Raw genomic sequence first — 11830 nt, 5'->3', positions numbered from 1 at the left:
AAGCGGTTGCATTTAATTTCGTCGAACGTTCTTCCTAAGATCTAATAATTTCTAACGCAGCAAATCATTAAATCTTAGTTGCTTCACAGATTGGAGGGATCAAACAATTACAGATTTGATATCTAACCTAGCAGTAGATTGCAACGAATAATAAACTAGTAGGCCTCCTAGTAATTAAACGAGACAATCATGAAAATAGCCACAGAAAAACATCCAATACTCAAAGCATAAACTGAACAATAAAAACAAATTAGATCTCATAGTTTTATTGATTCTGAGGCTTCCGTTTCCTTCGACCAATTATGAAAGTTTGGCCACGCAATGACATGATTAAAACTCAAAGGAGAAGTTAGAGAAGAGGGGAGAAGATGAGTGTAGTCTGATGATTCCCCCCTTTATACACGTTCATACCCCATATTAGAAGCCTACAAAATCTCCCAAAAAAAATATTCTAAATATTATCCTAAAATAACAATATCCAAATCTGACCAATTAATTAAAATATTTAAAATAAAAATAAAGTCCTAATATAACTAGGAAGGTAGTATTTTCAGCTGGAACTTTCGTGCACCAGATCTGACAACTTTCGCAAATAAACCGCGTCAGATCCGCGTATTAGATTTGCATGCTAAGGAACGTTCCAGAATGTCAACAATGTAGATACAGCAACTTCAAGCCCGATTTCGACCTTGATGCAGTCAGAATCTCTCAAAACTCAACACATGAAAGTTGTAGAGCTTTTTCTTGGTGTTCCATAGCAACTTGAATCATCTCAATCGGAGCTCAGATGAGAGAGTTATGCCCAGATTATGAAGCGATGTCGAAACTGTCCAAAATCGCCCAATTAGCTTTGTTTTGCATTTGGCGCCTCCATTTGCATCCTAAATCAAAATAAAAGAATAATGAGTACATTTAGGCACCAAATAAGTATAAAAGACTAAACATTAAGGGAGAAAAATATAACATTTTGCATTCTCATCAAAAATCTTTCTAGAAGTACATTTGGTACTATGCCTACAGCAGGTAAAGTTTTCTACGGAACCATGCCATGACAAAGAAACAAGTTTTGTAGATATTCTACCCAATTATGCATTTCTCCCCGCAATTAACCTGGTGAAAACCAAAAGCTATCAGAATTTATTTGCATTTTTTTGAATGTATTCTCGGATTCCCAAAAAGACCACAAATTTCGACAATTGTCCAATTTTGTTTTTCTATTCGTATACAGATCGTTGTTTTAGTTGTTTATGGCCATATTTTTATACTATTAAGATTGTAAAAAAAAAAAAAAAAACAAACAAACAAACAAAAAAATCTATGTTTTGTTTTCAAAAAGTGTTTATTGCTTTTGAAAACTGAAACTAGTTTTGTGTTTTTTTTTGTTGAAAAAACTTTTTCGTCATATTCTAACCTAAAACTGTTTTCAGAAACTGAAAAATTGAAAATACAGTTAGATGCATTGCTGAAAAACAATTTTAGGGAAATTGTCCCAAAATTTTATTATAAAAATAAGCTAGTGTATTTAAAAAACAAAAACAAAAAAGGATTGAGGGGGTGGTCGGCCACCCCCGCATCTGTCTTGGGGGTGGCCGTGGCTGACCACCCCCTTGTGGCTTAGGGGTGATCCGGCCACCACATACCTGTGTTTACTCCCCATATCACTGTGCACTATAATGGAAAAGTGTTTTCCCCGTGGTTTCAAGTTTCAGAAACAGCCACACAATTCTTCTTCTCAGTTTTCATAAAACTGTTTTCTAAGAACAGTTGCCAAACACATTTTTAAAGGTGTTGCTAAACAGGGACGTACCTTCTTAATTCCCCTTAAATTCAACAGCAAATGCTAAAGCTTCCAGTAACATTCACTTCTACAGCCTTCGCTTTTTCTTCTGATCTACTCCCTAAAAACACAGTGAGGCAAAACCATCAGCTGCACGTATATGCAGCTTAAACAGCTGAAAATGGCAACTGGCAGAGTAAAGTTATCAAGAGGGTAGAGGAATACTCTATGTATATAGTTATAACTCATTAAGCCAAAACTAGAACCTATGTGTAAATGGGGCTTTAAAAGGAAAATTTCAGGACAGGATGCATATTGCCAAACTAAAATAGGTGGGACAAGAGATTAGGGATACTTGGTGACTATGTATGATCAGAAGCTCATGAACTCCAACAACAGCAAGAGTTTAAGTGTTTTCGCATCAAATAGTATAACTGAAAGTGGGTATCATTTTCAATCTCACCCCACCCCACCCCCCTGCCCAGAAATAAATGTTTAGTAGTTAAATAGGCAACAAACCTCTTGAAGTTCCTATCACAGCCACCTCATCGTTAATTCCAGTGATTTTACGATCCTGAATACACAAATAAAAGAATTAGAAAGAATGAAACACACACACACGTCTCAATGCACGAATATTTACCATCACCCTCGCCTCCAACCCCCCCCCCCCCCCCCCCCCCCAACCCAAATCAAAAAACAAAAGAACAATTGGAAAAAGGAAGACATGCTCATTTTGAAATAAGGATTTTCTCATGATTGGTAAGAATTAAAGTTTCCATAAGGATCTAATGAATGACATGATAAAAGCAACACAATGGAAGCATTTAGAGAGAGAGAGAGAGAGAGAGAGAATACATGTTTCCTTACTTCTATATGAAAAAAATGATACTGCACATTAACATCTATGCTTACAAATATAAATAACATTTAAGGAATGCTATCTATGCTTACACAGCTCATCCCAAGCCAGACTGATATGTAGATTGCCACTGCTAAAATGTCAGACAATGCATAATTCTTAAATATATAAATACTAATAATTTGATTTAATTACTATTTTATTACTCCCTACATGTGGACTCAAACTTTCCCTCAACAAGTTATGAAATATTTTGGCTTAAATGAAAGTTAAATTACAAATTTAGGATAACCATTGTTTCAATATTATGTTAAATCACCACTTATCCTAAAAGTTTAAGTTGACAGGGAACATTGAACTTAATCATTTAATTACTATTCTAACAAAGATAAAGTTAAAAGACAAAGGAAATTGAGTAGTCAAACATGCGCTCGGACAGTGCTTTGTCATGCTAGGTACAGCTAAGAGCCAACCATTGCCCTATAAAAATGTTTTGACAATACTAGGTAGCATAGATATAATTATGTGTTTGAAGTTATGATGTTTTGAGTTTGAAGTTCTGACCATGGAATTCTAGCCATAATATTGTCTACCGATTCTAGCAAATTTGCCAGATATCAACCACTGACTATGTTACAAGAGTACAAGCATGTGCTATTCACGACTAAGACATCACCCATAAGCCAGAAAGGTACAAACCGCATCATAAACTGGCAATTGATTGCACAAGAATTGCAAGGCCGGCAGAAGTATTCTCCCTGCAACATATGCAAAACAATTAAGCAGTAGACAGCACAACCAGGGAAAAATGATGTTTAAACAATTTATAGGGAGTCCAACCATTTCCAAAAAAAGCGATTTTGTGTTTGCCATACATATGACTAGCGAGGTTGACTTCGTGCTAAGATTTGAGTCAGTGCAAGAGAGAGAGAGAGAGAGAGAGAAGCATATTGATTGCCAGACTTGCCTGACCTAGATCGTCCAAAACTCAAAAATTCTGGAGAAACAATAAATATTTTCTTTCTGCTGGTGCTTTGTTCTTTAGCATCGCTTTCACCTTCATCTACTGCATTCTTCAAGTCCTTTGTACGATTTTTATTAACACGCCCAATGGGAGACCTAGCTGAATTATTTTTCCTTGACTGCATACCACCTTGAGTCATAATGTTTCCAGAGTCTAGTGCGTGTTTAGCAGCAGAATTCTGCCCTGGACCATCTCCAACGTGCTCAACATCTTCTTTCTTATGGTGTTCTCATGCAATGGCTCTTGAACTTCATCAGCAGACGGACTGGAGATATCAATGCCCTCAAATTCAGAGCTGTTATTTTGTAAAATATTGCTCACATCATCAGACACCAATGGAACAGAATTCATCTTATTTCTTGCACCTTTCGACCCATTGACTGCCCATTTCTCTTCCTTCTGTTTTCTTTGTACATTCACTGACAATTTTTCCAACATTCGGCCCATAGAATCGTCTGGTAAGTTATCTGATATGTCTATTTTGCCCTTGGATTGATTGGTGGTACCTGATGAACTCTTCAGTTTTGCTCCATCTGGGATTTCAAATGTCTTTGATATGGGACTCAACCTTTTGTTTTTATGCTTCACAGAACATCTAGATTCTGGGTCATTCTTCGGATTGCTTTTCAGATTCCGCAATCTGGCATTATGAGAACAACCTTTTGAAGCTTCAATGTCATGCTTATCTTCATGAATAACCTGCTTGTGATTTTTCGGAGTTTGTTCTGAAGATGGAGTAACAGTTTTCTCACTAGCAACGACTGCATATTCCCAGTAGATGGAGAGACGATAAAAAATGTTTCAAAAGTCAAAGTTAAGAATTTCACAGAATTATCAGGTATTGATCAATTTTAATAACTAAATATGATCAAAACAAACTGGCATGGAATATATTACTTTGTGGATGAGTGGCAAACTCCTCTGAATCAGGTATACTTCCTGAAAGAACATCAGTGGAAGAATCTCCTTCCAAAAACTTTGCAGCACATTCCTCCCAGTCAGGAGGAAAGCCAAACACGAAACGACTAAAAACCTGCTTGGAATGAAAGGATGTAAGCTTCAATTACTTGCAAGGTCAGCTTTATGACAGGAGCATGCTTGTTACTTTAGCAAATGGAATGCCATTTGCAACCCTACAATGGATTGACATGTCTTCAGTCAATGACAATACTAACTTTTAGAGAATGTTAAATGGACAAGCAGAGCTACGACTTGATATGTCAATGCCAGTTTGATGAACTTGGACATAGACAAAATGCCTGCATAGAGTTCACTTTATTCTGTGCTTGAAACAGAAAAAACAAAATCATATACAAACTCCTTCATCATTGCTTGTTTCTTCATTGCATCAATATATTAAAGTGAGAAGAAAAAAGCATAGAGAACAGCATTTCTCTCTTAAGGTCTAGGCCATAATATCAAGAATTTTGCCAAATCCATTTCTTTGAGCTTATTTCAGTTGGGAAATTTTTTTTTTGGAAAAGAACATAGTACCGTGGAGGGAAACCCATTATCGTTAGTGCGCAGCTTGTTAATGAACCCTTTCAGCAATACACATATCCCATCGGCAGTCTCCAGAGTAAAAACATCGTATCTATTGACTATATGTGCCGAGGAAAACACTCGCACAGCTTGTTGCCTGAAACCAAAAATAAAAAATCAAATCAAATCAACCCCAAAAGTAAAAACCCCTCCCACATTCTCTCCGCTCATGAACACTTACTGTGTAATCGATACAATAAAAGTTTGCAAAAACACTGCCTGTTTGAAGAGTGATAATAGGGGAAGATAAACAAAAATATACACTTGATTCTTTTTTAGGACCTCTGAATTGATACACTCCAAATACAACGGTGGCTTACCAGAATAAATGTTTTCAAAACTCTCAAATGTACTTAAAAAATACAACATTTCTATTCATTTTCAGCAACCAAAAAAGGGCAATTATCAAACCAAAATACAAATTCTTGAAAACAAAACCCTAAACCCCAAAAGAGAGAACGAAAGAGAGATTACTCTCTGGATGTAAACCCCGCAACGGCTAGTCGTTTCCCTTCGAAGTCCTTTCCGGCTTTAATCAACCACCAATCGTGCAAGCATACCTTGTAAAACCAATTAAAAAAAAAAAAAAAAGCACAAATTTTGTCAGAACGGAGACAGAACTAGCAAATTATGGATGGAGGGTTTTGTTGTGAGAAAGTAGAGAAAAACACTAAATTGTTTTCTGGAAGTAAGAAGATTAGCCATCATTGGTGTCGGTTTGGTTGAAACCAGAAGTAGAAGCCATGGGAGTAAAACGAGCTCAACCGGTTTTCTATTTCAATTTCCTTTTTCCATAGCGTTCGAATTAGAAGGAAAGAATTTGAAATATTGCTGTTCCAGTAGGCATGGACCGATGGTACATGCCTTAGAACACATAAAATAAAATAAAAACAAATTCGCATAACTTGAATATATCTGCTAGGGGGAAAAACATAACTTACATGTTTTTGTTTAATTTCAATTTGTTTGTTTTATTTTTTAAGATATAATTATACGAGAGAAAATTTAATACAATAATATACCAAAATAACTTATTTGAAATTTGTAGCCTTCTTTCTCATTAAATTTTAGGGTAAATATATTATAAGTCTTTTAGTCAATTTGCAAAAATTAAAAAATCTCTAAATTTTTTTTCTTCGAATTTTTACTTCTTGAATCAATCGAAATGTCAATAAAATTCTTATCGTCAAAATTGTGTAATCGCCGTTAGTGTAAATGAAACGATGTGTTTTACGATATGTCATACCAGTCGAAATTTTTGATCTACGTGTTTACTTCGGGTGAATACATAAGATCAAAACTTACTGTTTTGGCACCATCCAAACGATGAGTTTTGGCTTACTTGGAGTTTTTATTTTGAAACTCCCAAATCGAAAGAGAGGTCTACGATTCAGGTCGTTATGTTTTTGGGCAAAGAAGCAATGGGAGTCCATGACACATCACCCGATGGCAGTGGATTGGGTCAAAAAATTGAGGAGTTCTCATCAGCGGCATCATGCAAGTTCTCACTGGAGGAGTTTGAAGAATTGAAATAAGAGAAAGACAACATGGCTAGTGGATCTAGCGATATTTAAGCAATTAATTGACACTAAATTTCAAGTAAGAAAAAAACAGAGATTGAAACTTGATATGGGTTTTAAAACCAGAGATTGCAGCAATTTTTTGACACTAGATTTCAATTATTTGATCTGGCTTTTCGGTGACCGATAAATATTTTTTCTTTGCCGGTCTGTGTGAGAGAGAAAGGGGCATTGACATCTTGGCTTTGGTTCTCTACTGTCATCGGTGAGAGAGAGAGAGAGAGCACCAGAGAACAAGAGGGGAACTGGCATCTCAGTTGTCGCCGGAGAGAGAGAGAGAGGGAGCACCGAAGAGGTCTGGGCTGGGCTTCGGCGCCTTCTCCGGCAAAATCTAGGCTGGGCCCTAGCGTCTTCAACAACAAGCTCTGGGCTGGGCTGGGCTCCAACAAGGTCTCTGTTGCCGCTGGAGAGAGAGAGAGAGGGAGAGAGGGAGCATCGGAGAGGCCTGGGCTGGGCTCCGGCGTCGTCTCCAGCAAGCTATGGGCTAGGCTTCGGCAGGCTCTTGGGATGTGAATCGTGGACCTCTCTTTCAATTTGGAGGTTTCAAGTCAACCAAAATTCACTGTTTTGAATGGTGCCTAAACGGTGAGTTTTGATCCTACGTGTCTACAGTGGAGACATTGAATCAAAAATTTCGACTGATATAACATATCGTAAAATGCATCATTTTATATAGACTAGCGGCGGTTACACAATTTTGACAGTAGGAATATTATTGGCATTTCGATTGACACAGAGAAAAAAAAATTATGAATTTTTTAGTTTTGACGAGTTGACTCAAGGATTTATAATATATTTACCATAAATTTTATAAGTGAGATTTTTTTTTTTTCTAGAATTAAAATGTATGCAAATTGTTTTTTTTTTTTTTTTTTTTTTTTTCAATGTCACGATTTGTAGACCTACAATATTTTAGAAAATTAAATAAAAAATTTTCCCTTTTTTTTTGTGACATTTATTTCGGTTTAAATAACAACCCTGAAGCCACCCCCGGTAAAGTCATAAAAGGCGAAAACAAGTCAGGGTTTAGGGTTTATGGTTCGTTTTCATTTCCTCCCGTCAGCCACACCCAAAAGCAGGTTTGCTTGCTCCACTGTATCAAAGAAAGCTGACTAGAAATGGCGCTCAGGCCCGAACTTGTGAGGCGGTTTCTATCCACTTCAGTATTCTCTTCTCAATCCTCTGTTTTTGCCTCGGCCTTTGTTGCTAATGCTAGTAATAAGCCTGCTGTTTCTCCTTTGACGACCCTATTTGTCCACAGTAATACTTGCCTCACCAAGAATTGAAATTACGATTAGTTGTCGTTTACCATGAATGGGTTTTGATTGTTAATTTCTTATCTCTATATTTGAGATTTTTAGCAAGCCTAGAGAGCGCTCTATTTATTTCTTGCTGGTGTATATTTTATGGGCCATCTTTTTTATGACTCATGAGGGAGCTTTTGTTTCAGATTTTGATTTAGATTATGGGGTCTTCTAAAAGAATGGGATGGGCTTGTTAAGTAAGTTTGAATTTGGGATTTTTAAATTATTGCAAATTTGTTTATTTTTTTCCCATAAAAGATAATTTAGGTACAAAGAAATAGTTTAGAATAAATATCATACGTATATTGTGGCAAAATAAATGAATAAATATATATAGTCCCATAAAGATTCTCCTTGAACTGTGCTCCATCAAAAAGATAAGCATGCTCCAGTGCTTAGTCGGTTACCTTATTGATGGATCAAGAATAGGCTCCCTGGCGTCTATCTTCTTTTAAGTTAAATTCATAAACATTTCTCATTATTCCTTCCCCTTGATGCAAATGGATTGTTGGAAAGAGGTTGTCTTTTTCTATTACAATTGTTGATAAGGGGATCGACCAAGGTATACTGTTGGGAGTGCCACCAACTATGGTTAGGGTCTTGGCAGCTACTTGTATTAGCAGGAAATTTCCTTGTGTTGTTGGAGTAATATATGCATGATTATGGCCTGATAGAATCATTCAACATTTGTGCTTACAGGGCTTAACAAGAGAACCACATCAGAGAAACTTCAAGAAGCTTTCTCTCAATTTGGTGAAGTTGTTCACGGTAAAGTCATTTTTTTAATGGTTTTGCATTTTTATTTTTCTTTAATTCTTAAAATGTTAATTGGACCCTGTGATGTTCAATTTGTCGAGATTTGCGTTTTGTCTATGTGAAACTGAATCCCAAATAAATACAACTAAGAAAAAATCAATGTTGCTAATCATGAATATTAAAATTGTCATTTGCTTTAGAGGTCGATTATTATTTTGCACTTCTTGTTTTTACATCAGTAAAGTCGGTGTATGGCATATCAAAGTATTTGAGGATTGAATTTGTCAGGGAGGATTGATAATTGGCACACACCAGGAAATTGGATTTCATTGACATTACTTTTTGTCATGTTATCCTTGGATGGGTGGAGAGTATTTCACCTTTCGTTTTGCATTCATTATTTTGGCATATGCTACCATTGGATCAGTTATTTTGGCATGAAGGCATTATAATGAACTGGGAAAGGACAAGTGGGCCTGGATAATTGAGTTCCATGAAGTGGGCCTGGATATGCGGGAGCTTGAGCAGTGAACCCAAAATATTTGAGATAGGTTAGATTGGGTCCAGTTGATTGCCACTCAGCTCATATAATATTGAATTTATGATTGTTGTTGAAAATTTTCACCTAAGAAGGATAACTGTCGGTTTTATAATCTTATGCCAATGATTTATAGTTCAAATGACACTTCCTTCCCCTCTTAAGAATGGTGTGGAGGGTGTGGTTGCAGGTTCAAGTTCCAGCTGGGGCAATTTACCAATTACCAATTAAAAGAATACTGTTAAGTTCATAATCTTATGTTTTAACTGTGTTGTGTGCATCACATAGTGGGTATAGGCTATATAATGAAATGTACAAATTTCTGGGATGATTTATAAATTTGGAATAGATAAATGGTAGTAAGGATTTAGTATTGAAATATCATCTTGCATTGGGTTAGATAATGGCCTTTTTGTGTTCACTGATCTTTGCCCTAGGTAGAGATTATTCGGTTATGCCATTGATAGCTTTTTTTGCCTATGTTTCAGCCAGGGTGGTGACAGACCGTGCTACTGGATACTCAAAAGGCTATGGATTTGTGAACTATGCCACCTTAGAAGATTCAGAGAACGGAGTGAAAGGGATGGATGGAGAGGTCTGTCTACCTTGAATTTCCTGTCAATTTGTGTGCTGGATAAAAAGCTAAGAAGATGATACTAGTGTGTGAACCGTTATGGTTTGAATGATGGAAACCATGTAGTTCATTGACTATTGTTCTTTGATTTTGTCAATGGTAGAGGACTAAACTTTTTGTTTTATTGATGCCTCCGCTCAATTTCTTCTAGGCTGTTACGAAATAGCCTACTTAATGTTTATTGTTGTGTGTGGTGTTGCAGACTCTTGAAGGATGGGTAATTTTTGCTGAATACGCGAGACCAAGAATTCCTCCAGGACAGTCGGCATCTCCAGAAACTTACCCACCTTACTAGCTGATGATCAATTAAACCAATTGATTGGATTGTGAGGTGTACCAGCTTTACTGTTTGAGGAGCTCGGGTCAGGTCGCCGTCGTTTCTTCTTCTTGTCGTCCATTTGAGGTCAGAGAGAGGGAGGCTGAGAAATGTGGATCGGTTGAAGAGTGGAAAGGCGGGAAATGAGAGGGAGAGCCTTTTGGGGGTGATCTATCTCTTCTCTCTAGGGTTAGTGAGCCTGTGAGGGGCCGTCTTTATACGACGCCGTATTTCTTGGTTATATTATTCAACATGTGTACCTCAGGTTTTTAAGGTCTTTTCGGTCCGATTTCTAAAATAAAATAACAAGGGTTAAATACTTAATACCCCCTGGGGTTTGTCAACTTTATTTTTCACCCTTGGGGTTTCATTTTTATCACAGAACCCCCCTAGGATTTTGATAAAGGATCAAGTTAGTCCATCCGTTAGTTGACCGTTAGGATTGACACGTGGACCAATCAGATGTTGACACGGGGCACATATTTAATTTTTTTTTAAATTTTTTTTTTAAAAAAAAGTAAAAAAAAATTGGGGGTGGCCGAGCCACCCACTAGGCAGGCCACCCCCAAATGGCCAAGAGCCACCCCCAATTTTTTTGCTTTTTTTTTTTTTTAAAAAAAAAAAATACATTTTTTAATTAAAAAAAAATTAAATATGTGCCACGTGTCAACATCTTATTGGTCCATGTGTCAATCCTAACGGTCAACTAACGGATAGACTAACTTGGTTCTTTATCAAAACTTCAGGGGGGTCCTGTGATAACAATGAAACCTTAGGAGAAAAAAAATAAAGTTGACAAACCCTAAGGGGGTCTGAAGTATTTAACCCAAATAACAATTAAGAGTCGTTTTATTTTAAAATTTAGGTAACAACGGTTTTATATAAAACTCCACAAAGAAAACTATGACATTTGAGTCCATAAAATTGCTATTTGTTGCAGTTAAGCTAGTTGTTACACATGGCCATTTTTAATTGGCATTTCTATGAATTTTTTTTTTTTTTTTAAAAAAAAAAATCAAAATATTAAAGTAACAAATACAACTTTAAAAAAATGTAAAAACAAATGGTGGCCAAACGGTGGTTTGGCCACCAAAACTTAGGGCTAGGGGTTGTAACAAACCTTTCCAATGGCAGCCCCCAACCCACTAGGGGTGGCTGGCAGTGGCTTAGCCCTTCCTATTTCATTTTTTTTTATTTTTTAAATAATCTTTTTTATTGATTAATAATTATAATAGGTAAATTTGGTTTGTTAAGTGAGTGTTAAACTAAGAGTATTTTCATAAAAATTTGGCTAAGTATGACTTTTACGTCCAAAGATATGGTCAACACTTATGGAAATACGTAATTACAACAAAATAATATAGTTTGTTGGGTTTGGATATCTTGAACGTATATATTCTTGTGATCTAGATATTAATCTTGTGGCAAATATGTCAATACAAATATGACACCAACACCATGCGTACAACATGTCACATGTGTCACACATGGTAGGCA

The 11830-nt window shown here is 36.4% G+C and overlaps 1 protein-coding gene and 1 pseudogene across 2 annotated transcripts; one reads left to right on the top strand and one right to left on the bottom strand.

The window, feature by feature from the left end:
* Positions 1–262: 262 nt before the first annotated feature.
* LOC148583442 (uncharacterized) lies at positions 263–6055 on the bottom strand (annotated as a pseudogene). The gene is made up of 8 exons (XR_015909346.1): positions 5883–6055; positions 5680–5766; positions 5158–5302; positions 4561–4696; positions 3603–4424; positions 3339–3393; positions 2297–2351; positions 263–881 (listed from the first exon to the last, which is right to left on the bottom strand). The product of XR_015909346.1 is annotated as an uncharacterized LOC148583442 (transcript).
* Positions 6056–7899: 1844 nt separating this feature from the next.
* LOC148583441 (organelle RRM domain-containing protein 2, mitochondrial-like) lies at positions 7900–10384 on the top strand. Its single transcript, XM_088511274.1, has 4 exons — positions 7900–8045; positions 8789–8857; positions 9872–9978; positions 10220–10384. Exons 1-4 carry the CDS (start codon positions 7904–7906, stop codon positions 10310–10312), a joined length of 411 nt encoding a protein of 136 aa, XP_088367400.1. The 5' UTR covers positions 7900–7903; the 3' UTR covers positions 10313–10384.
* The last annotated feature ends 1446 nt before the right edge of the window (positions 10385–11830 follow it).

Source organism: Corylus avellana, chromosome 10 (genome assembly GCF_965113065.1).
Source record: "Corylus avellana chromosome 10, dhCorAvel1.hap1.2, whole genome shotgun sequence".
Taxonomy (NCBI): domain Eukaryota; kingdom Viridiplantae; phylum Streptophyta; class Magnoliopsida; order Fagales; family Betulaceae; genus Corylus; species Corylus avellana.
The sequence above is the reverse complement of the archived record's forward strand: the minus strand, read 5'-3'. Positions and strand labels throughout refer to the sequence as shown.

Excerpts from the sequence above, each read along its gene's own strand:
- LOC148583441 (XM_088511274.1), top strand. The coding sequence starts at position 7,904 with ATGGCGCTCAGGCCCGAACTTGTGAGGCGGTTTCTATCCACTTCAGTA. Across the intron at positions 8,046-8,788 it reads GACGACCCTATTTGTCCACA|GGCTTAACAAGAGAACCACA; the intron begins GTAATACTTGCC and ends TTGTGCTTACAG. Across the intron at positions 8,858-9,871 it reads ATTTGGTGAAGTTGTTCACG|CCAGGGTGGTGACAGACCGT; the intron begins GTAAAGTCATTT and ends CCTATGTTTCAG.